General features: G+C 38.1%; 2 protein-coding genes across 18 annotated transcripts in view; one reads left to right on the forward strand and one right to left on the reverse strand.

Moving 5' to 3' along the window:
- Window positions 1-25,574, forward strand: part of FAM149B1 (family with sequence similarity 149 member B1) — a 54,002-nt gene that overhangs the window by 16,898 nt on the left and 11,530 nt on the right. For 13 of the 16 annotated variants that reach the window (XM_012460225.3, XM_064374277.1, XM_064374272.1 and 10 more), the window contains 4 exons: window positions 715-831; window positions 3,063-3,230; window positions 8,391-8,578; window positions 23,990-24,114. In XM_012460225.3, coding sequence (XP_012315648.2) covers window positions 715-831; window positions 3,063-3,230; window positions 8,391-8,578; window positions 23,990-24,114 — 598 coding nt within the window. The remainder of the gene's footprint in view (window positions 1-714; window positions 832-3,062; window positions 3,231-8,390; window positions 8,579-23,989; window positions 24,115-25,574) is intronic. The other 3 variants (XM_064374274.1, XM_064374282.1, XM_064374279.1) reach the window with 2 other exon arrangements.
- The window catches only part of DNAJC9 (DnaJ heat shock protein family (Hsp40) member C9), a 50,681-nt gene that overhangs the window by 7,980 nt on the left and 17,127 nt on the right, over window positions 1-25,574 (reverse strand). The window contains exon 5 of one of the 2 annotated variants that reach the window (XM_064374290.1): window positions 21,606-24,601. The exons of the other annotated variant lie outside the window; for it this stretch is intronic. Coding sequence (XP_064230360.1) covers window positions 24,590-24,601 — 12 coding nt within the window. The 3' untranslated portion in view covers window positions 21,606-24,589. Of the gene's footprint in view, window positions 1-21,605; window positions 24,602-25,574 lie in introns of those variants that run through there. 2 annotated transcript variants of the gene reach the window in all.

Genomic DNA, 25,574 nt, shown 5'->3' on the forward strand with positions numbered 1-25,574 from the left:
TTGAACCCAGAAGGCGGAAGTTGCAGTGGGCTGAGATCACACCATTGCACTCCAGCCTAGGCAACCAGAGCGAAACTCCACCTCAAAAAAAAAAAAGTGTCATCCTAATCAAGTAAAACTATTTCTACAACAGCAGCTGAGATCTGAGTATCTGGGTACCAAAAAGCACTTCTTTTGAACAAGATATTCGAAAATGTACACTGTTGTATACAATTAAATTCTCATGTTCATCTAGTTGAAGCAAAGAAAAAAAAATTCTCATGTACACTTGAAACCAGATAGAATCTGTTCAAGAGCTTCCTTCAGAAACTGAAGTACCACTTATTGCACATACCCAAAATTTATAAAGCCTCATGTTCTTAAGAATGTAAATCATAGCTTTCACTAATTTGGTAGGGCCTTCATCCCATTTTGGTTGATTGAATGAGGACTAGTATAGAGCACGAAGGGCAGATTATAGATGTTTGCTTAGATTTCTTGGATTTTTTTTTCTTTTAACTCCTAGGCTATAGATTTATCTTTTCTATCTCCATTCTATGGAAGAGAGATATACCTGTATTAAGGCTCTGGACTCACATTTTCTCATTCTTAATCAGTATCAGACTATATACTGGACTTTTATATAGAACCATAAAATGTGTTCAAAATATATCTAGATTTTTTATGTATGCCAGTGAAGGTGCTTAATTGTGTCTATGTTTCTTCATTTTAAAGGATTCTAGGTAGGCAGATCATCACTCCAACTGAAGGTTATAGACTGTATCCTAGATCCCCTTCTGCTATTTCAGCTTCATATGAAACAACCTTGTCTCAAGGAAGAGATTCTACTATGTGAGTATCCATTATATAAGTATTTCAATGTGCCCTAATATGCAAGTATTATATCCTAATAGTTGTACTACGGGATTAAAATACTTATTCCTACTTATTGGTATTTAGTAAAGCATAGCAAATTCTGTAAGATTGTCCATAGTCTTTGTGTATATTAAAGTTTTGCTATGTAATTTTTTTGTTCAAAAAGTTAGACCTTTTCTGGAGTGTATTAGTCTGTTTTCTGTTGCTTATGACAGAATACCTGAAACTGGGCAATTTATAAGGAAAAGAAAGTTATTTCTTACAGTTCTGGAAGCTAAAAAGTCCAAGGTCAAGGGGCAGCATCTGGGAGGACCTTCTTGCTGGTGGGGACTCTCTGCAGGGTCCCAAGGCAGTGCAGGGATTCACATGACAAGGGGGCTGTGCATGCTAATGTGGCAACTCAGGTTTCTTTTTCTCTTATTATAAAACTACCAGTTTCCCTTCCTTGATAACCGATTAATCCATAAATGGATTAATCCATTCACAAGGTCAGAATCCCCATGATCCAATTACCCCTTAAAGGCCCCACCTCTCAACACTGCCAGATTAGGGACTGAACTGCAAAATTAATATTGGAGGGGACAAATATTCAAACAATATAATAGTGCTTAAGGATATTCTTGTTATTCAGGTCTATGTATCTATATATATTTACATCTATATATAAATATGGACACTAATCTATTGGCATAATTGTGTAAATAGAATGTTTTTTAAAATGTAGAAGTCTAAGAAAAAGACTTTAAAACTCTTTTTTAAAAAAAGTTGAAAAAGTGATTTTTAAATTATTACAATTACAATTATTAATTATAATTTAATCTCTTTAGAGAAGTTAAACTTCAAAGTAATTTTTAAATGGTTAAATCTTTTGAACACCTCAGACTTTTAAAACAGCAGTAAAATAAACCCAAATATGATTACTTTGAAACCCATGCTTATGCTTAAATCTACTGTAAAATATAATATCATCATTTTAATTCACTTAAAAAAATTATTCCTATACTTTTTCCCATGGCTCTAGTTTTACTTATTTGATACCTTCCAAGAGTTGTAGGAATACTTACTTTGGTGCCTTCTTGGGCTTGTAGTAATCTCACCAGACCACAAAGTAAAACATTATTGTTAGGGTTATGGGATCTGGGTTATCAACTGATTTTTGGTCAGATAATGATATTTGTTTGCTGTTCCTAAAGTGATTTAAACTCAAGCTGCTGATCATTAGGCATTCTTTTTAAATTTAAATCTCTTGAATTATATGGATAAGTTTACTCCTTTTGTATAATATAAAAAATTTTACAGCCTAATGTCTTCCACAGAAATGTATTCTTTCATTCTCTCTGATCAAAATTACATAATTCATATCCTGCTATTAGGATATATTGACCTGATCTGTTAGTGTAAACTTTATATGTGCCTTATTTTATAACTATCAATGGTAGATCCATTTAGAAATTTAATTTTGAAGGAAATAAGAAATCAAGTCTGAGCAATAAGTTCATCCTTTTTAAGACATCTGGCTAAATGACTATTCTGCAACATTGTATTTTGCAATGTGAGAAGGATATGAGATTTGGGAGGAGCCAAGGGCAGAATGCCCAAATCTCATTGTGAATTGTAATCCCCAGTGCTAGAGGTGGGGCCAGGTAGAAAGTGTTTGAGTCATGGGGGAGGATCCCTTATGGCTTTGTACTGTCTTTGCAATAGTGAGTTCCCGTGACATGTGGTCATTTAAAAGTGTGTGGCACCTCCTCTCCCATACACATTCTCTCTTGCTCCTGCTCCCACTTAACCTTCTACCATGAGTAAAAGCTTTGTAAGGCCTCTATAGAAGCAGATGCCAGCACTATGCTTCCTGTACAGCCTCCAGAACTGTGAGCCAATTAAACCTCTTTTCTTATAAATTACCTGGTCCCAAATGTTTCTTTATAGCAAGGCAAGGATGACCTAATACATAGCTATAGCTGTTTGTATCTGAAAAGACAGCAAGCAGTATCAGATAGTCCATAGCATATATAGGCAGAATAGGTCTATGACCAGAATTTAATCTTCCTGTTCTGAGAAATGAGAAATAACCTGTTTTTGAGGCTTAGAATAGTCCAGGCAGCTATTGCCAGGGCAAGAGGACTTTGAGCTGAAACTCATGTAACTGTGTTGCCATAAAAACTGTTTATGTTTACACAATATTTACTTATTTTTTCCTCTCCAAGATTTGGTATAAGGGGGAAGAAGTTACATTTTTCCTCTTCTTATGCTCATAAAGCATCTTCCATTGCCAAATCCTCTAGCTTTTCTTCTATGGAAAGAGATGAGGAAGACTCTTTAATTGTCTCGGAAGGAATAATTGAGGAATACCTAGCATTCGACCATACAGATATGTGAGTATTATGTCTTTTAAGCTTTTTACTCCCCTCTTATTTTGTGTATTAATACCTGTTTTTTCTAAATGATGCTACCAATATTATCTATAATTAGATATATGCCAGTTTCTGTGATTTATTTTATGTTATTTCTCAGGTATCCAGAATTTATCTTCTTACTTATTGCTTCTGTATACTAGGCTTCCTTGTGGATTTTATACCTTCACACATCATTTTCCTGTTTCTGAGATTAAAGATTTTAAAATAAGTTTATTTTGTTTCCCACATAGTTTGATTTTACTCTTTTGCAAATTATCACCAGTTCTGACGTGTGCTGCGTCGCGTGCTGCACAAGGGTTCAAAGACCTAAGAGGGAATGGTGGGGGATAAAGAAAGACACAGACACAGACATAGAGAAATCTGGGCAAGGCGGTTCAAGAGATGAGGATATCAGGCTCTTTGGCCCCGATCTGTCTCAGTGTGCTTTATTTTATGTTTACAAAGCACATAGCAGAGCGAGGGTGCAGTTACTTACAACAGCCTGTGGTTAAAATTCTCATACTTCAGTTAACATACTTCAGCTAAAAACTATCTTGCAGCAAGGTCAGTGAATGCTGGTTATCTTTCTCTAAGCCCATCTGTCCTACTCCAAGATATACACATCCACCTATTGTGGTTTCACTTCTCTGAAGTTCAACCAAAGTTCACAGCAGCCTTGCTGCTGATCCCCCCAGAGAGCGGGTGGGCTACTCCAGCTCCCTACAACCAGTGAATGATAATTTTAAAAGAGCAGTTGAAGAGATATGAACTTTGTTTACATAAATCCTGTTTGAAAAAGGTATATACACAGCCAGGCGTGGTGGCTCATGCCTGTAATCCAGCACTTTGGGAGGCCAAGACAGGCAGATCACTTGAGGTCAGGAGTTTGAGACGAGCCTGGCCAATGTGGTGAAACCCCCCTCTCTGTGAAAAATACAAAAATTAGCTGGGCATGGTGGTGTACACTTCTAATCTCAGCTACTTGGGAGGTTGAGGCCAGAGAATTGCTTGAACCCAGGAGGCGGAGGTTGCAGTGAGCCAAGATCACACCACTGCACTCCAGCCTGGGTGACATAGCGAGATTTCATCTCCAAAAAACGAAACAAAACAAGAAAAGAAAAAGGTATATACAATTTGTATAAAACCTTATGATTGGCACAGATTTTATAATTAATAATTCTATTTATATCTATTCTTACTATATTCTAACAGTAGTCCTATCACATAGATATGATTTATCTTTTTCACAGGATAGGTGAGAATCAGAGTAGTTAAATGATTTATCTAAAGTAAAGCTAAAACCAAAACCTTATTCATCTGATTCTCAATCTAGTCTTCTCTTCACTATTCCATGCTACTTTTCTGAAACATTAACCTCTTAAACTATTCCTCTAAGCCTTTAAAAGTTCCAGAATTGGGCTGGGCGTGGTGGCTGATGCCTGTAATCCCAGCACTTTGGGAGGCTGAGGCAGGCGGATCATGAGGTCAAGAGATCAAGACCATCCTGGACAACATAGTCAAACCCCGTCCGTCTCTACTAAAAATACAAAAATTAGCTGGGCCTGGTGGCGCATGTCTGTGTCCCAGCCACTCGAGAGGTTGAGGCGGGAAAATTGCTTGAACCCAGGAGGCAGAGGTTGCAGTAAGCTGAGATCACACCACTGCACTCCAGTCTGGCGACAGAGTGAGACTCCGTCTCAAAAAAAAAAAAAAGTTCCAGAGTTGATATACACAGCAGCACATTTGAAAATGAGTGAAAATTTCTCTTTAGGCTGTGCAGCTGTCTAGTTAGTATTACATCACATGATTCTGGACGCATTTTTTTTCCCATTGTATTTCCTGCTGAGCCATGTTTACTCACATATCACTCATGTACACACAGCCCTAGGGCCAGCTAAATATAAGTCAGGTTTCTATACATAATGCCACTGAGCTAGAATTGTAAGCTGTTTCTTTTGGTTTTCCAGAGACTGCCCCCTTCCCTTTCACTTCTCCTGGCCTATGTCAGATTACTTCTGTTTTCCATTTTTCCTCAAATCAAAGGTCTTCTTCTTTGGTTTAAGTTTATAAAAAATAAATCTGATTTAACTAATTTTATATGTGATGTAAATGGCTGATAGTGTCCCCATGGCATCTCTTTCCCTTTTTCTGATAGTTAACCAAAATGGATTTTCAGGTACTACATGGACGATTTTAGAAAGGCACCCTTCCCTTTAGAGATGCGTCTAAGATGTCTTCTAAAATGACAGAGTAGTTGGCCCTTTAGAATGTTCCTAATTGAAAAGATTGAGAGTTGAAAAATAAACCAAAACACCTATAGGACATTAGTGTATACAGTAATTTCAGCAAATGATTTTACTACAAATGGAAAAACCATCTGGAAAAAATATAAGGTGCCTAACTTATTCTTTCCATAAAAATAAGCTTCACACATTAAAAAAATTAAATGTGACAAATGAAATCATATACATTTAGAAAAAATAAAATATGGGAGACTTTTAAACAATATAATTTGGGAATGAAGGCCTTTTTAACTATAACACAAAACCTAAAAGTCACATAACAAATTCTTAAATGACTATACAAGATAAATTTCTGCATAGAAAAAACCTCATTTCTAGGATACAATGCTGCTGTGAAAAAAATAAATGTCAAAATAGAAAAAAGCTAATTTCTATAGTAGGAATTGAAAACATAAACTCAAAGTCAAAAAACAAATGACACACTAGGCAAAAATGTTTGTAGTTCATTCACAGACAAAGAGTTAATTTCCTTAATATGTTCATCAATAAAGAAAAGACTAAGGACAAAACAAGCAAAGGATATCAACATAAAAATAAAATATATTTTAAACATAAATGAAATTCAACCTCATTTGTAATTAGAGATACAAATTAAAACTATAATGAGGCACTTTTATCTGTTAGATTGGCAGAGAACAAAAGATAAAGAAGTTTGATAATTCCTTGAGTGAGTAAACAGACATATTCTTTCACCATTGGGTCATCTAACCGTTTTAGAGGAAATTTGGCAATATCTTTTAAATTGAAATGCACATACCCTTTAACCCAATACGCTTATTTATAGGAATTTATTCTACAGAGATAATTGCCTATGAAGCCAAAGAACTATGCCTAAGGATATTAATTTGCACATCGACTATAAGAGCAAAAGATTGGTTGATCAATAAGAGGCAAGTTAAGATATAGTACATACAATGGAATATTCTGCAGTTGTTTCTTACGAGGCAGATTAATATGTTTTGTTTTATTTTTTTGAGACAGAGTCTCACTTTGTCGCCCAGGCTGGAGTGCAGTAGCATGATCTCACTCACTGCAAACTCCACCTCCTTGATTCAAGCAATTCTCCTGCTTCAGCCTCCTGAGTAGCTGGGATTACAGGCGTGTGCCACCATGCCCAGCTAATTTTTTGTATTTTTAGTAGAGACAGAGTTTTGCCATGTTGACCAGGCTCATCTCAAACTCCTGACTTCAAGTGATCCATCCGTCGTGGCCTCCCAAAGTGCTGGGATTACAGGCATGAACCACCGAGCCCAGCCTAGATTAATATGTATTGATAGAGATCAAGGGCCAAGATACATTGTTAAATAAAGAACAAGGGACAGTACAGTGTATAATGTAACTGTTTCTCTGGAACAACATTTGCTTCTGGGGATGGGGATTGGGAGTCAGAAATGTAGGCAACATCTTTTTCACTATATATCCTTCTGTACAATTTGAATTTTTTTCATCACATTATGTTATCTCCTCTAAAAAGAAATATAAATTTAAACACAATTAATACTACTCACCATACTCCCCCACCTAATGCCAGGCTAAGTCTTCTTAGGGAAGGCAGAGATGAGAGTCTGTAGCTATGCTGCATAAGCCTTACTGCACCCTTCTTTCCTGCCTACACTTTCTTAATACTTGAGATCTCTGTTGCCCTAGGGGTAACTTTCACTGTAGAGACCCGGAGTTATTTATTCCTATTCTAAGCTAGCTTCAGAATTTTTTTTGTCTTAGTTTATATAATACATCTATCTTAGGTGAGCACAACTATTAGCTAGATTCTTTCCCCCAGAACTCCAGGGATATTGATATTCCCATCTAGAGAAGCAGAGATAGACTTGGCTAACTGTGACTTTCTGGGCTACAGACACAAGTGTCTCCAGAAGAGCCTCAGACAAGTGCCTGTTCTGTTTAGCTTCCCTCCTTTTCCTTTCTAACCAATTACCAAATGTTTATTTGGCTTAGTAAAGTATACTAATTTTAATAATTTGGGTGGAATGTTTCTCTAATGAATCATTGCTTCAAGTATAATAATTACACAGCATCATGACAGTGCCATGCACATCATTAAATATCACATTAATATTAATCTAAGAGGTGCAGTGGCTCATGCCAGTAATCCCAGAACTTCGGGAGGCTGAGGTGGGTGGATCACATGAGGTCAGGAATTTGAGACCAGCCTAGCCAACATGGTGAAATGCCACCTCTAGTAAAAATACAAAAATTAGCTGAGCACGATGGCAGGCTCCTGTACTCCCAGCTACTCGGGAGGCTGAGGCAGGAGAATGGCTTGAACCCAGAAGACAAAGGTTGCAGTGAGCTAAGATCAAGCCACTGCACTCCAGCCTGGGCAACAGAGTGAGACTCCATGTCAAAACAAATAAACAAAAATTAAGTTTTCTCCTGTTACAACAAAAAATATTATTTCTGTGTTCTTTACTATTATAACTGATTGCACAATTGACAATACTCATTCATTTAAAGCCAAAAGACACAAAATCAGTAGTTGGACCTTTAGAATATTCCTAATTGAAAAGATTGAGGGTTGAAAAATAAACCAAAACATGTATGGGAAATTAGTGAATACAATAATGATTCTTAGACTTATTTTTCTTGTTCTAGTTTTTGGCAGAATAGTGGGATGGAGTGGGGATAAAAAGGAAAATGCAATCTCCTTTGTTGAGAACTGCCTTAGTTCACAAGAAGCCTCGTACATGTGCTTATATGCTGGGCGGGCAGCAGGGCAGGTGGAGTGGGAACACCAATCCTTCCTAAGAAACACAAAGGACAATGGTGAACATTCAGTGAAGAATAATCATAAAATCTTTCCCTCTTGCTTCTTTTACAGGGAAGAGGGATTTCATGGGAAGAAATCAGAAGCAGCTACAGAGAAACAGAAATTAGGGTATCCTCCCATTGCTCTGTTTTACTGCATGAAAGAGGATGTCCTTGCTTATGTGTTTGACAACGTATGGAACAAGGTTGTGAGCTGTATGGAGCAGTTGACACGTAGTCACTGGGAAGGATTTGCCTCTGGTAAGGATCTTTGTGAAAACAATGTAAAAAACAATTGCTTCTGATTTCTAAACCCTAACCAGTCTATTAGATGATATGCTTCATTAGTGCAAAAGGTGCGTATGCGCCAGGCACAGCGGCTCATGCCTATAATCTTAACACTTTGGGAGGCCAAGGAGAAGGATCACTTGAGCTGAGGAGGTTAAGACCAGCCTCAGCAACATAGTGAGATCCTTCCTATCTCTATAAAAAATAAAAAATTAGCCAGGCATGGTGGCACACACCTGTAGTTGCAGCTATGCAAGACGTTGAGGTGGGAGCATCACTTGAGCCCAGGAGGTCAAGGATTCTTAGCCTTCAGTGAGCTATGATTGCAGCACTGCACTGTAGCCTGGGCATAAGAGACTCTGTCTCAAAACAAAAAAAAGTGGATATGAGAGAGTAGGAAAAACCTAAGTATTTTTTCCTGCTCTCACATATCACAACATGTCTGATACCAATGGGTAGGGTTTTTTCCCCCACAACGCAAGCAATTCTGATATCACATTCTCCAGCAGACATCAATGTTGTGTCCTGTAATTCAATTCAATTCTGACATAATCTACCAGGAGATACTGTCAGATCCCACAAATTAAGGGCCCAGTCCCACCACCCCCAACTTCAGGCCAGTTGCAAGCTCCAAGTTGTGACCTGTACTTCTGACCGACCAGCTATTTAGGGCTCTCTGAACCTAGTCCTTTAGGGTTTTTAATGGAGGTTTCATTTTGTAGGCATGATTAAATTGTTGGCCATCACTGATTAACTCGACCGTCGGCCTCTGTCTTCTCCGTAGAGGTCAAGGGATGGAGCTGAAAAACTGAAAAAGTTCCAACCTTCTAATTACATCATTGGTTCCCCTGCCAACCACTATCTCCCTGCCCAATCCTCAGACTATCCAGGAGTCCCTAACCACCAACCATATCATTAGCATACAAAAAATACTTACCACTTTGAGTATTCTAAGAGTTTTAGGAGCTGTGTGCCATAAACCAGGGGCAGAGGCCAAATATGTTTATTGTCATCTTATGATATGATACGATATGACCATATATTTAGCCTCTGCCCCTGATTTCAGATCACAGTGGGTGTGATTTATGTTTGTATTCCCCACAGAAGCTAACAGGTATTTAGTAAATCTTTGAGAATGAGTAGATAAATAAAAAGGCCTAGACTATGATTAGACAGAGCTTGCACTTTGTTTGAATATAATGATTTATGAAGAAAAATCATGTGCAGGTAGCATGTTTTTTAAACTGCTATATTAAAGTATAATCAATATATAATAAACTACACGGTTTTTCCTTGCCGTTTTATTTTTTATGTATTCGGAGAGTACAAGTGCCAGTTTCTTATGTGTATATATTTCTTAGTGGTGAAGTCTGGTCTTTCGTGTACCCATCACTAGAATAGTGAATATTGTACTCACTAGGTAATTTTTCAACTCTTGCTACCCTCCCACCTTCCCACCTTTCAGAGTCTCCAGTGTTTCTTATTCCACTCTCTATGTCCATATGTACCATTAGCTCTCACTTATAAGTGAGAACATGTGGTATTTGACTTTGTTTCTGAGTTATGTTGCTAGGATAATGGCCTCCAGTTCCATCTATGTTGCTTCAAAAGACATGATTTCATTCTTTTGTATGGCCAAGTAGTAGTCCATAGTATATGTATACTCCATTTTATTTATCCAGTCCTCTCTTGATGGACACTTAGGTTGATTCCCTATCTTTGCTACTGTGAATAGTGGAGCAATAAACATATGAGTGTGAATAAATATATATTTTTTGAGACAGAGTTTTGCTCTTGTCACCCAGTCTGGAGTGCAGTGGTGCAATCTTGGCTCACTGCAACCTCCACCTCCTGGGTTCAAGCGATTCTCCTGCCTCAGCCTCCTGAGTAGCTGGGATTACAGGCACATGCCACCACGCCCAGCTAATTTTTTGTATTTTTAGTAGAGATAGGGTTTCACCATGTTGGCCAGGTTGGTCTTGAACTCCTGACCTCAGGTGATCCGCTTGTCTCGGCCTCCCAAAGTGCTGGGATTACAGGTATGAGCCACCACGCCCGGCGATAAGTATCTTTTTGATATAATGATTTCTCTTTGCATATATACCCAGTAGAGGGATTGCTGGATCAAATGGTAGTTCTATTTTTAGTTCTTTGGGAAATCTCCATGCTCTTTTCCATAAAGGCTGTACTTCCCCACAGACTATGTAAGTGTTCCCTTTTCTCTGCATCCTTGCCAACGTCTGTCATTTTTCATATGTTTGTTGGATGCTTATATGTCTTCTTTTGAAAAATGTCTGTTCATGTCCTGTTTTGTTTGTTTCTCTCTCTCTCTCTCTCTTTCTCTTTCTCTCTCTCTCTCTCTCTCTCTCTCTCTCTCTCTCTCTCTCTCTCTCTCTCTCTCTCTCTCTCTCTTTCAAGCTCCTGGGCTCAAGCAATCTGCCCATCTTGGCCTCCCAAAAGTACTGGGATTATAGGCGTGAGCCACCATGCCCAGCCTGTTCATGTTCTTTTTCCCCTTTTAAATAGGGTTTGTTTTTGTTTGTTTGTTTGTTTTTGGATGATCAATGTGTCCTGCAATTCACATTAATTCTCGCAGCTTTAAATAGGGTTATGTATTGTTTTCTTACTGAGTTGAATTCCTTGTAGATTCTGGATATTAGTCTTTTGTCAGATGCATAGTTTGCACATTTATTTTTGCCATTTTGCCATTCTGCAGGTTGTCTGTTTATTCTGTTGATTATTTCTTTTGCTATGCAGAAGGTTTTTAGTTTAATTGAATCCCATTTGTCTATTTTTGTTTTCATTGCATTTGCTTTTGAAGACTTGGTCTTAAATTCTTTGCTGGGACAATGTCCAGAAGAGTTTTTCCTAGGTTTTCTTCTAGGATTTTTATAGTTTCAGGTCTTAGATTTAAGTCTTTAATCCATCTTGAGTTAATTTTTATATATGGTGAGAGGTATGGATCCAGTTGCATTTTTTTGCATATGGCCATCCAGTTTTCCCAGCACCACTTATTTAATAGACTCCTTTCCCCAGTGTATATTTGTGTTGACTTTGTCAAAGATCAGTTGATTGTAGGTATATGGCTTAATTTCTTCATTTTCTATTCTGTTCCATTAGTCTGTGTGTCTGTTTTTATACCAGTACCAGGCTGTTTTGATTACTATACCCTTGTATAATTTGAAGTCAGGTAATGTGATTCCTCCAGGTTTGTTCTTTTTGCTTAGGATTATTTTGGCTACTTGGGCTCTTTTGGGGTCCACGTGAATTTTAGTATTTTTTTCTAATTCTGTGAAAAATGGCATTGGTAATTTGATAGTGATTGTGTTGAATCGACTGCTTGATGTATATGGTCATTTTAACAATATGGATTCTTTCAATCCATGAACATGGGATGTTTTTCCATTTGTTTGTATCATGTATGAATTATTTAGTCAGTGTTTTGTAGTTCACCTTATAGAGATCTTTCACCTCCATGCTTAAATATAATCCTGGATAATTTATTTTCTTTCTTTTTAAAAAAAAAAAAAAAAAAAAAACGGAAAAAAAGATGGGATTTCACCATGATGGCCAGGTTGGTCTTGAACTCCTGACCTCAGGTGATCCACCCACCTTGGCCTCCCAAAGTGCTAGGATTACAGGCGTGAGCCACCATGCCCGGCCAAGGATAGTTTACTTTCTTATAGCTATTGTAAATTGAGTTGCTTTCTTCATTTGGTCCTTGGCTAGATCATTATTGGTGTATTGAAACCCTGTTGATTTTTGGGTCTTAATTTTGTATCCTGAAACCACTAAATTTATTTATCAAATCTAAGTTTTTTGATAGAGTCTTTCAGGTTTTCCAGATATAAGATCATACCATCAGCAAACAGGGCAATCTGACTTCCCCTTTTCCAATTTGGATGCATTTTGTTATTTTCTCTTGCCTGATCGCTCTGACAAGGACTTGCTCAATAAGACTGATGAAAGTGGGCATCCTTGTCTTGTTCCAGTTTCAGGAATGCTTTCAATTTTTCCCTGTTAAGTACAATGCTAGCTATGGGTTTGTTGTATATGGCCTTTATTATGTTGAGGTATGTTCCTTCTATGCGTAGTACATTGAGGACTTTTATCATGAAACAATGTTGAATTTTATCCAGTGCCTTTTCTGCATCTGAGATGATCATTTGTTTTTTGTCTTTAATTCTGTTTATATGAGGTATCACATTTGTTTATTTGCATATAAATCAAATAATCATCCTTTCAACTCTGGGATAAATCCCACCTGATCATGGTGTATTATCTTTTTGATGTACTGTTGGATTCAGTTTGCTAGTATTCTGTTGAGGAATCTTGCCTCTATGTTCATCAGGGACATTGTTCTTTTTTCATTGTGTCTTTGTCTGTTTTTGGTATCAGTTATACTGGCCTCATAGAATGCATTAAGGAGAATTCCCTCCTTTTTGATTTTTTGGAATAGTTGCAGGAGGATTGGTATTAGTTCTTTGTATATTTTGTATAACTCAACTGTGAATCCATCTGTTTGTTTCTTTGTTTTAATCCATCTGATTTTTAGGCTTTTGTTATTTTTGGCTGTGAATCCATCTGGTTTTTGTTGTTCTTGTTTGTTTTCCAGTTTTTGGGTTTTTTTGGAGCAGAGTCTCACTCTATCGCCCAGGCTGGAGTGCAGTGGTGTGATCTCAGCTCACTGTGACCTCTACCTCCTGGGTTCAAGCAATTCTCCTGCCTCAGCCTCTCAAGTAGCTGGGACTACAGGTGCACACCACCACACCTGGCTAATTTTTGTATTTTTACTAGAGATGGGGTTTCACCATGTTGGCCAGGCCCAAACTCCTGACCTCAAGTGATCCACCTGCCTCAGCCTCCCAAAGTGCTGGGATTATAGGCATGAACGACTGCACCCAGACCCATCTGGTTTTTAGGATTTTCTTGGGAGATTTTTTATTACCAATTCAATCTCACTACTCATTTTTGGTCTGTTTAGGAGTCCTGTTTCTTTCTGATTCAACCTCAGTCAGTTGTTCTGTTGCCAGCAATTTATCCATTTCCTCTAGGTTTTCTAGTTAAGTGTATAGTTGCTTAAAATACTCTCTAATGATCTTTTGTATTTCTGTAGTATCAGTTGTAATGTCTCCTTTTCCAGTTCTGATTGTGTTTATTTCAATCTTCTTATTCTATCTATCTAGTAATTAATCAATTTTGTTTATCTTTTCAAAAACCACCTTTTTGTTTCATTGATCCTTTGTAATTTTTTTTTTTTTTTGGTCTCTATTTCATTTATTTCCGCTATGGTCTTTGTTATTTCCTTTCTTCTGTTAACTTTGGGTTTGGTTTGTTCTTGTTTTTCTAGTTCTTTTTTTTTTTTGAGATGGAATCTCACTCTGTTGCCCAGGTTGTAGTACAGTGCAGTCTCTGTCTCCCAGGTTCAAGTGTTTCTCCTACCTTAGCCTCCCAAGTAGCTGGAATTGCAGGGGCACAACACCATAGCCAGACTATTTCTGTATTTTTAGTAGAGATAGGGTTTTGCCATGTTGGCCAGGCTGGTCTTGAACTCCTGACCTCAAGTTATCTGCCCACCTCGGCCTCCCAAAGTGCTGAGATTACAGGCATGAGCCACCATGCTAACAAAATAGATTTCTTTTTTTTTTTTTTAAGACGGAGTTTCACCATGTTGGTCAGGCTGGTTTTGAACTCCTGACCTCAGGTGATCCGCCCGCCTTGGCCTCCAAAGTGCTTGGATTACAGGCGTGAGCCACCACGCCCGGCCAAAATAGATTTTAAGACAAAAACTGTAAGGAGAGACAAACGCAGTATTAAGAGGAAAGTTTACAGCATTAAATGCCTACATCAAAAAAGTAGAAAGATGGCTGGGCATGGTGTCTCACACATGTAATCCTGGTACTTTGGGAGGCCAAGACAGAAGAATTGCTTGAGGCCAGGAGTTTTGAGACTAGTCTGGGCAACATAGCGAGACCTCATCTCTACAAAAAAATTTTTTTTAGTTTAAAAAAAGTAAAAAGATCACAACTACCTAACATCACAACTCAAGGAACTAGAAAAACAAGGGCGTGGTGGCTCATGCCTGTATTAAACTCTCAAAATGCACCTTCGGCCTGCCACCAGGGAGGGTGGAGTCCCTCAAACTACACACGTAAAGTGTGTTATAAGTTCTCATCTATGTATACACCCATGAAACCATCACCACAATCAATATAATGAACATATCCATCACCCCCAAAAGTTTATGCCTTTCAATCTCTCCCTCCTGCCCTTGCGTATCTCTGCATCTCCAAAGTGATTATCACAAAAAGAGTGATATGCTTTCTGCCACTGTAGATTAGTTTGCATTTTGTAGAGTTTCATGTGAGTGGAATCATATGTTCTCTTTGTCTGGCTTCTTTCACTCAGTATAATGATTTTTGAGATTCATCACTGATTCATTGTGTATCATTCCTTTTTATTGCTGAGTAGTATTCCATTGTATCACAATTTGTTTATCTGTTGATGGCCAGTTGGCTTCTTTTCAGCTTTGGGCTACTACATGTAAAGGTGTTAGAAGCACTAGTGTACAATAAATTGGGGACATACATTTTTTTTCTATTGGGTAAATTCTTCATAGTGGAATGGCTGGGTTGTAGTTAGATATACATTTCACTTGTTAAGGATTGTTTATGTAGGTTTTCTGTGCTGCTCAACAAATTATCACAAACAGTGGCTTCAAACAACATACCTCACATTTTGAGTCTGAAGTCCAGCAACAGCTTAGCTAGTTCTCTGTTTAGGGTTTTACCTGGCTGTGATCAAGGTGTTGGTCAGGCTGGGCGCTCATGTGGAGACTTAACTAGAGAAGGAGCCACTTACACTTTTTATGTTCTTAGAAGCATACAGTTCCTTAGAGCTGTAGTATTTATGTCAGCTTTATTCTTCAAAGCCAGGAAGAAAGACTGAGAGCTAGTGAACTAATGACAAAAACCTATATAATATAATGTGATCATGGGAATGACATCCCATTACTTTACCATTATCTATTGGTCTGAAGCAAGTCATAAGTCTTGCTCACACTCAGAGTGGGGGAATTTCATGTAGGCATGAACACCAAGAGGTAGGAATCGTGCAGGGGTCATCTTAGAGTCTTTCTACCACATGCCCCAATAAGTCATGTTCTCCCACATGCAAAATACATTCACCTCATTCCCAAGGTTTTCAAGAGTCCCATCCCATTGCAGCATCAGCTCAAAAATCCAGAATCTTATCATCTAAATCAGGTCCTGGTGTGGATGATGTTCCTAAATGTAATCCATTCAGTACAGGTTCTGTACACAATTTCTCTCCATCTGTAGATCTGTGAAACTATAGAGTCAAGCTGTCTGACCCCCAACATGCCCAACATACAAGAGTGGGACAGGCAAAGGATAATACTTATAGACAGTACAGTTAAAAGGAAGGGGGAATGGAAGGTAAAAAAAAAAAAAGGGGTTCATAACAATTCTGAAATCTAGCTAGGTAAAAAATATTGGGAGTTCCATGACTAAGTTTCAAGACCTGGGACTCATCCTCTGCAGTTCTCTGCTCCATTCTCAGGGGCCTGGTTTCACCCTCTCAATCATCTTTCCTTTTTTCATGAAAGGTAGCACATGTTTGTAGCTAAGTAGTTTTACCAGGCTGCTTATTGCCGTACAATTTTGGGGGTCTGACAACCTTCTTCCATTTTGTACTGACTCTGTCCTATTAGTCCAAATTGGCAGTTTTTCTATTGAAACAATTTTCTCAAAAACTTTATGGTTCTCCATGGTATCAGTGGGGTTCACTAAATTAGACAAAAGCCACATATGTATATCTTTTCAGATAATTTCTTGTCTATCTTAGACTCCTGCCAATATGGTGAAACCCTGTCTCCAGTACAAATACAAAAATTATCTGGGCATGGTGGCGTGTGCCTGTAGTCCCAGCTACTCGGGAGACTGAGGCAGAAGAATTGCTTGAACCTGGGAGATGGAGGCTGCAGTGAGCCAAGATCGTGTCACTGCACTCCAGCCTAGGTGACAGAGCGAGACTTTGTCTCAAAAAAAAAAGATGACTTCCACACTGAAAACTATGTAATATTATAGAAAGAATGTAGAGGAGACTAAAGAAATGGAAAGACATCCTATGTTTATGGAGTGGAAGGCTTAATATTGTTAAAATGGTAATACTCCCCAAATAGATCTACAGTTTCAGTACAATCCCTATCAAAATTCCAGCTGCTTTTTTGCAGAAATGGGCAAGCTGATCCTGAAGTTCATATGGAAATGCAAAAGACCTTAAATAGTCAAAACAGTATTTATAAAGAATAAAGTTAGAGGATTCATACCTCCTGATTTAAAAAATTATTACAAAACTGCAGTAATCAAAACTGGCTGTGTGGAACTGGCGTAAGGACAGGCAAATAGATCAGTGGAATAGAATCAAAAGCTCAGAAATATACCCACACATATGTGGCCAATTAATTTTCAAGGGTGCCAAGATCATTCAATGGGAGAAGAATAGCCTCTTCAACAGATGATGCCGGAACAGCTGTCTATTCACATGGAAAAGAATAAAGTTGGATTCTGACTTCACACCATATACAAAAATCAACTCACAATGGATCAAGGACCTAAATTTAAGAGCCAAAATTATAAAACTCTCAGAAGAAAACAAAGGAGTAACTCTTCATGACCTTGGATTTGATAATACATTGTTAGATATGACACCAAAAGCATGAGCAGCAAAAGAAAAAATAATAGTCTGAACTTGAGCATAATGTAAAACTTTGTGCCATAAAAAATGTTATCAAGGAAGCAAAAGACAACCTGTAAAATGGAAGAAAATATTTACAAATCATATAACTAATAAGGATCTAGTATCTGGAGTAAAGAACTACACCTCAATAATAAAAGCTCAAACAACGCAATTTAAAAATGAGCAAATGATTTGGATAGATATTTCTCCAAAGAAGATATACAAATGGCTGATAAGCACATGAAAGATGTACATCGTTAGTCCTTAGGGAAATGAAAATCAAAACCACATTGAGATACCACCTCATGCCTACTAGGATGGCTATGTGTATATACCTTTTTAATTAAATTTTATTTCTTAAAGGAAAAATACAAGTGTTAGTAAAGACAGGGAGAAATTGGAACCCTCACACATTGCAGTGGGAATATAAAATTCTGCAGCTACTGTGGAAACAATTTGGCAGCTCCTCAGAATGTTAAACATAAAATTATTAAAAGACCAAGAAAATTCCACTCTTAGGTATATAACCAAGAGAAGTGAAGATGTATGTCCATACAAAACTTGTGTATGAATGCTCATAGCAGCATTATTCATAAGAGCCAAAAAGTGGAAACAACTCAAATGTCCATCAGCTGATGAATGAACAAAATTTTGGTTTATCCATATGTTATGGGATGAATTGTTTCCCCTCTAAAATTCTTATGTTACAACCCCAAAGTGACTGTATTTGAAGACAGAGCTTTTAGAGAGGTAATTCAGGTTAACTGAAGTCATAAGAGTGGGCTCCTAATCCAACAGGGCCAGTGTCCTTGTAAGAAGAGGAAGGGACACCAGAGATCTCTTTCTACACACATGTGGAGAACAGGCCATGTGAGGACACAGAAAGAAGGTGGCCACCTGAAAACCAGGACAGCACCTTGATCTTGGACTTCTAGCCTCCAGAACTGTGAGAAAATAAATGTCCATTGTGCAGTCCACCCAATCAGTGCGATTTTGTTATGGCAGCCCTAGCAGACTAGTATACCATGCAATGGAATATTATTGAGCCATAAAAAACAATTAAGTACTGATACATTACAACATGGATGAACCTTGAAAATATGCCAAATGAAAGAAGATAATCAAAAAGCACCATGTATATTGTATGATTCCATTCATATGAAATATCCAGAATAGGCAGAGCTGTGGAGACAGACAGTAGTTTAGTGGTTGCCAGGGAATGGATAAAGAGGGAAATTGAGAGGTACAGTGTTTCTTTTCAGAGTGATGGAAATTTTTTGAAATTACATAGTGGTAATGATTGTACAAGATTGTGAATATATTAAAAACCACTGAACTGTACACTTTAAAATGATTAAAATGGTGAATTTTATATGAATCTTATCTAAAAAAAATTTTTTTAATTCTTTCAGCCTGATGAATATCCATTAACATTGCTTGCATGTGTGTCTGCTAGTGATGAATTGTTTCTTTTGTAGATATGAAAATTCTTTTATTTGGCTTTCATTTTTGCAAAATAATTTTATGAACTCTATGTCAATAGTTTGCCTCCTAGTAATTTTAAAATGCTGTTCATTTTCTTCTCACTTGCATTGTTTCTGAAAAGAAATCTGTTGTCATCCTTATCTTTGTTCCTGTGTGCATTTTTTTTTTTTTTTTTTTCTGGCTGCTGTTAAGATTTTCTCTTTATCACTGGTTTTGAGCAATTTGATTATGATGTGCCTTAATGTTGTCTTCTTCATGTTTCTTCTGCCTGGAGTTTGTTGAACTTCATAGAGCTGTAGGTTTGTTTCATTGTTTGGAAAGCTTTCAGCAATTATTTCTTCAGATGTTTTTTTCTGTCCCACATTCTCTGTCAGGACTTCAGTCACTTACAAATTAGTCCATTTGATCACTGTTTATCCCTCAGATAACTCATGCTTTAAAAAAATTTTTTTATGTTGTTTTTTTTTCTTTGTGTATTTCATTCTGGGTAATTTCTATTGTTATGCCATCAAGTTCATTAATCTTTTCTTCTACAGTGTTGAATTTGCTCATTTAGGGAATGTCATGTAAGATATTTTCATTTTCATCTCAAAGTATGATTTGAGAAAGACATATATATTTTTCATGCCTCTACTCGATTTTTTGAAAATGTGGAATAATGGAATAACTTGAATATCTGTGTTGATTCTAGGTTGGTTTCAGTTATTTATATTCTTTTCATTATGGCTTGTATTTTCCTGCCTGGTGATCTTTGATTGGATTTTAGACATTGTGAATGTTACCTAAGGGATGAATTTCTTTTTTTCTTTTAATTACTGCATATTTTCTTGAGCTTTGTTCTGAAATGCTATTAAGTTACTTGCAAACAGTTTGATCCATTCTGGTCTTTTATGATTTGTTACGTCTGGAGCAATGTTCAGTCTAGAGCTAATTTGTTAACCACCTACTGGGGCAAGATCTTATTTTGCCCAGTGCTCCATGAATTGAGTTTGTCTGGTTTGGAGGGTAGGAACAAGCAGTATTCCTTGTTCCATGTGAGCAGCAGGTACTGTTCCCTTCTTTCAGTTTTTTTTTCCCCTAGCCTCAGGTGGCTTCTGATATGTGCACTGATCAGTATATTTTGAATGCTCAAATGATGCCCTACCCTCTGCAGATACCATGGGTTTTCTTTCTGTATATTTCTCTTCTCTAAGATACTCTGTTCTGTAAATCCTAGCTGCCTTGGTCTCTGGACTGTCAACTCAGGGAGTTACCAGGCTGTGCCTCAGTTCCCACTCTTTGTGCGTGTGTTTTTTTTTTTAGACGGAGTCTCACCCTGTCACCTGGGCTGGAGTGTAGTGGTGTGATCTCAGCTCACTGCAACTTCCACCTTCCAGGTTCAGGCGATTCTCCTGCCTCAGCCTCCTGGGTAGCTGGGATTACAGGCATGTGCCACCACGCTTGGCTAATTTTTGTATTTTTAGTAGAGACAGTGTTTCACCATGTTGGCCAGGCTGGTCTTGAACTCCTGACCTTGTGATCCGCCAACCTCAGCCTCCCAAAGTGCTGGGATTACAGGCTTGAACCACCGCTCCCAGCCATTTCCCTCTCTTTATGCCATATCTTGGAAACTTTTTCAAGGCAATTGCAGGTCTAGTCTCATTTGTTTATCATCTCAGGGTTTATAAACTTCCATTATCTGATGTACAGTGTCTTGAAAGCCATTGTTTGTTTTATTGGTTGTTTTAAGCAGGAGAGTAAACCCAGTTCATGTTACTCCATCTTGGCTGGAAGGAGAAGTCCAACAAACACATTTTTTTTTTTTTTTTTTTTTTTATTGCATTTTAGGTTTTGGGGTACATGTGAAAAACATGCAAGGTTGTTGCTTAGGTGCATACGTGGCAGTGTGATTTGCTGCCTTCCTCCCCTTCACCCATATCTGGCATTTCTCCCCATGCTATCCCTCCCCAATTCCCCACCCCCCCGCTGTCCCCCCCACTCCCCCACAACAGACCCCCATGTATAGTGCTCCCCTCCCTGTGTCCATGTGTTCTCCTTGTTCAACACCCACCTATGAGTGAGAACATGTGGTGTTTGATTTTGTGTTCTTGTGTCAGTTTGCTGAGAATGATGGTTTCCAGGTTCATCCATGTCCCTACAAAGGATGCAAACTCCTCGTTTTTAATGGCTGCATAATATTCCATGGTGTATATGTGCCACATTTTTCCTGTCCAGTCTATCATCGATGGGCATTTGGGTTGGTTCCAGGTCTTTGCTATTGTAAACTGTGCTGCAATGAACATTCGTGTGTATGTGTCCTTATAGTAGAACGATTTATAATCCTTTGGATATATGCCCAGTAATGGGATTGCTGGGTCAAATGGAATTTCTATTTCTAGGTCCTTGAGGAATCGCCACACTGTTTTCCACAATGGTTGAACTAATTTACACTCCCACCAACAGTGTAAAAGTGTTCCTATTTCTCCACATCCTCTCCAGCATCTGTTGTCTCCAGATTTTTTAATGATTGCCATTCTAACTGGTGTGAGATGGTATCTCAATGTAGTTTTGATTTGCATTTCTCTAATGGCCAGTGATGATGAGCATTTTTTCATATGCTTGTTGGCCTCATGTATGTCTTCTTTTGTAAAGTATCTGTTCATGTCCTTCGCCCACTTTTGAATGGGCTTGTTTGTTTTTTTCTTGTAAATCTTTTTTAGCTCGTTGTAAACAAACACATTTTTAAACTTTTTATTGAATCACAGCTTGCCAGGAGTAAAAGGAAAAAAAAGTTTTTATTGAAGAGTAATATGTAAATAAAAAATTACAAAGTAAGTTTACATCAAGTAAGCCTAGGCTAATGTGTGTGTTTGTGTATTAGATTTTAACAAAAAAGATTAAACAGTAAAACTTAATTTAAAAATGGGCAAACCTCACAGAATAAGGAAATAGCAAATATTTTTATACAGTTTTACAGTGTTTGTGTCTTAAGCTGTTATTTCAAAAGGATCAAAAAGTTAAAAAAATAAATTTACAAATTAAAAAAGTAAAATAAACTACGGGTAATTTATTGAAGAAAAAGAAATTTTAAAAAAATATAGTGTAACCTAAGTGTACAGCATTTATAGACAGTAGTGTACAGTAATGACCCAGGCCTTCACATTCACTCACCACTCACTCAGTGACTCACTCAGAACAACTTTCAGTCCTGTAAGCTCCATTCATGGCACCCTATGCAAGTGTACAATTTTTATCTTTTGTACCATAATTTTACCGTACCTTTTTTGTTTAGGCTTGTTTAAATAAATACCACTGAATTTTATAGTTGCCTTCAGTTTTCAGTACAGTAACATGCTGTACACTGTGCCTAGGTGCAACAAGCTATATACCATTTAGCTTAGGTGTGCAATAGGCTGTACCACCCAGGTTTGTGTAAATACACTCAGACATTCACACAATGACAAAATTACCTAACGATGCAGTTCTCAGAATGTATCCCTGCTGTTAAGTGACATGAGTGTAAAATGGCAAAATGGTAAATCACGGGTATTTTACCACAATATATATATATTTTTTTCAGTAGCAGGCCAGATTTGGCCCATGGGCCATAGTTTGTCAACCCTGCTCTGAAATGTGATCTCCATGAGAAGCAGTGTTATTTAATGATTAAAGCACAGACTACATTGCCAGACAACTGGGTTTGACTGCTGGCTCTGACACTAACTTTATCTACATCCTCGGCAAGTTGCTTAACTTCTTTGAGCCTCAGTTTCTTTATCTATAAAATGAGTATAAATACTAATATCTGTTTCATAGGGTTGTTTAAGAAATAAATTACATCAAAGTATATAGAGCAGTTCCTGGAATATGTAAGAGCTCAGTAAATGTTAGCTGTTATCATTACTTTTTATTGGAATACCTGGAAGTATAGAAAGAGAACACTTGCAGTTTTCGCTTTGTCATGGACCAGTTGGTTCATTGTTGTTAGAACAAACTGACAGTTGCTGGTACAAACCTATCTCTACTATTAGAGCAACTTTTCCAACCTCTATGTGAAGAAGAAAGCCAAACTACATGCAGGTTTGCAATATGTGCAGTAGGACTACATGGTCTGTGAACTGTAACCTCAAAGTATATAAAACTCTGATGAAATGTAATCATGTATTTATAACTTTTATAATTATTTTAATTTTTATTTATTTATTTATTTATTTATTGAAACAGGGTTTCACTCTGTTGTCCAGGCTGGAGTGCAGTGGTGCCATCACAGCTCACTACAGCCTCAACCTCCTGGGCTGAATTATCTTCCCACCTCAGCCTCCCAAGTAGCTGGGACCAAAGGCACGTGCCACCATGCCTAGCTAATTTTAATTTTTTTTGTAAAGATGGGGGTCTCCTTATGTTGCCCAGGCTGGTCTTGAACTACTGGCCTCAAGCAATCTGCCTCCACCTCTCAAAGTTCTTGGATTACAGATATAAGCCACCATGCCCAGCCTGCTTGGTCATTTTTATGGTGTCTTGCTCTTAGTCATATTTTCTATTTCTGCTTTTGTTTTACATTCTACATCTGTCAATTCCAATTTCTGAAATCCTTGCTGATCTGATTATGTCGTTTTTGCTTGCTCTTTTTCAAGATGCCTTGTTTCTTTCTGGATGTGATTCTTAACAGTAGTTTCTAATCTCAGAACTTTACCTGTCGAAATTGAGGTCTGGATTAATGAAGGCTCCCCTAGAGCTACACTGTCCAATAGAGTAGGGATCAGTCACGTTTGGCCATCAGTTAAAATTTAAATTAAAATTTAGTTCCTCACTCCCTAGCCACATGTTAAGTGCTCTATAGCTACAGGAGGGTAGTGGCTACCACACTGAATAGCACAGTTAGTTATAAAACATTTCCATCAACTCCAAAGGTGTGTGGGACGACTTTGCTCTAGACATATTTTTCTCCTTCCATCAGGTACCAGTAGGCATCATCAGCCTGGGAAACCACTTTCAACTAGTCTTGGTTTGAGGGGTTTTTTTGAATCATGCAGGTGGCATAAAATTGGGCTGCAAAAATAAGTGAAGACTATGAATTCTCAGGAGAGATATTTTTTTCACAATATTGTTGCTATGGGCCAGAAGATTATCCACGGATAATAGATCTATTCCTTTGCCCAGATGATGAGAGTAATGTTGCAGTTACCAGACCGAATTCAGAAAGTTCCTGTGTGCTGAGTGAACCACACCCTCTGGTATTACCACGAGTGCCACAGTCTAAGGTGCTGTCCATTATCTCAAATCCGGTAAGCCCCAGAGGGATCAGTTGGAGACCCCAGAGCTACTCTCACCAGAGGAATTGCTCAGTTGTTTGCCTTACTTGTATGATTTCTGACTTAATATTTTTTAGTACAGTTATGTGTTTATCATAATAATCCAGTGACTCTTTGCATTGGTCAGTTTCAGTTTAAAATATTAATAGCAAATTAGAGTTGATAAATACTTCTCAGTCAGCTCTTCTGAGGAGGCATCCATAAGTTGTGCAATCTAGAATTAACCATGTGGTCAGCCTAAGTCTGTTTTGGGAAGAATAGAGGATAATAAAAAGGACTCATCTTAGATTCTCTATGGTCTTTACATCGTCCTTTGAATGCCTCCTTCCTTCTGGCTTTTTCCTTCCTTGTTCTCTCAACCTGGCCCACCTGTTTATTTTTTATTTTTTTTTTTGAAACAGTCTCTCACTCTGTCACCCAGGCTAGAGTGCAGTGGCGTCATCTCAGTTCACTGCAACCTCTGCTGAGAGAGAGGGGAGAGAGGGGAGAGGAGAGGGGAGAGAGGGGAGAGGAGAGGGGAGAGAGGGGAGAGAGGGGAGAGAGGGGAGAGAGGGGAGAGAGGGGAGAGAGAGAGGGGAGAGAGAGAGAGAGAGAGAGAGAGAGAGAGAGAGAGAGAGAGAGAGAGAGAGAGAGGAGAGAATTTTATTACCAGATCTAGTTTTTGTTTTGTTTTTTCTGGTTTTACTACCAGATCTTTGTTGGTATACTGGCCAGATACTGTGCAGCTGGATTTACAAAACAGATATTTAAAATAAGGCCAAGGTGGGTGGATCACTAGAGGCCAGGAGTTCAAGACCAGCCTGGCTAATATGGTGGAACCCCATCTATACTAAAAAATACAAAAATTAGCTGAGCATGGTGACAGGCACCTGTAGTCCCAGCTACTCTGAGGCTGAGGCAGGAGAATCACTTGAACCTGAGTGGCAGAGGTAGCAGTTGGCTGAGATTACACCACTACACTCCAACCTGGGTGACAAAGCGAGACTGTCTCAAAAAAAAAAAAAAGAAAAGAAAATTAGGAAGGCTCATAAGTCATCACACCAGGGATGAACCAGGTAAATTAATGTTCCTTTGGTGGTGATAAAGCACTTCTGCATGTTGAACTGGTGTGGCCATGGTTTAGTAGCCTAAGCCCTAAATAGACGTTCTGGTCGTTCATGATCTAAGGAAGGAGAAGAGTTAATTCAAACATTGTGAAGAGAAAGAGGAAGGAAAATACATTCTATGGCAGTGGAGATGGCCAGAAAAGGTAATGAGCTGATGATCTGAGAAAACAAGCAGGGGTCTAGGATGGCAGTGCCAGTCCAAGAAACATTACATCCTGCTAAAATTAGAACAGATAAGCTTACCTCCTAGTACAGAGTCTTTAGGATTTAGGTTACCGAGAGCTGACCTGCTCCACAGGTAGTGAAAGAGGATTCGTTTGTACAGAG

The sequence above is a fragment of the Aotus nancymaae genome, unplaced genomic scaffold (assembly GCF_030222135.1).
Source record: "Aotus nancymaae isolate 86718 unplaced genomic scaffold, 86718_ANA_hifiasm-v0.15.2.pri h1tg000010l, whole genome shotgun sequence".
NCBI classification, from domain to species: domain Eukaryota; kingdom Metazoa; phylum Chordata; class Mammalia; order Primates; family Aotidae; genus Aotus; species Aotus nancymaae.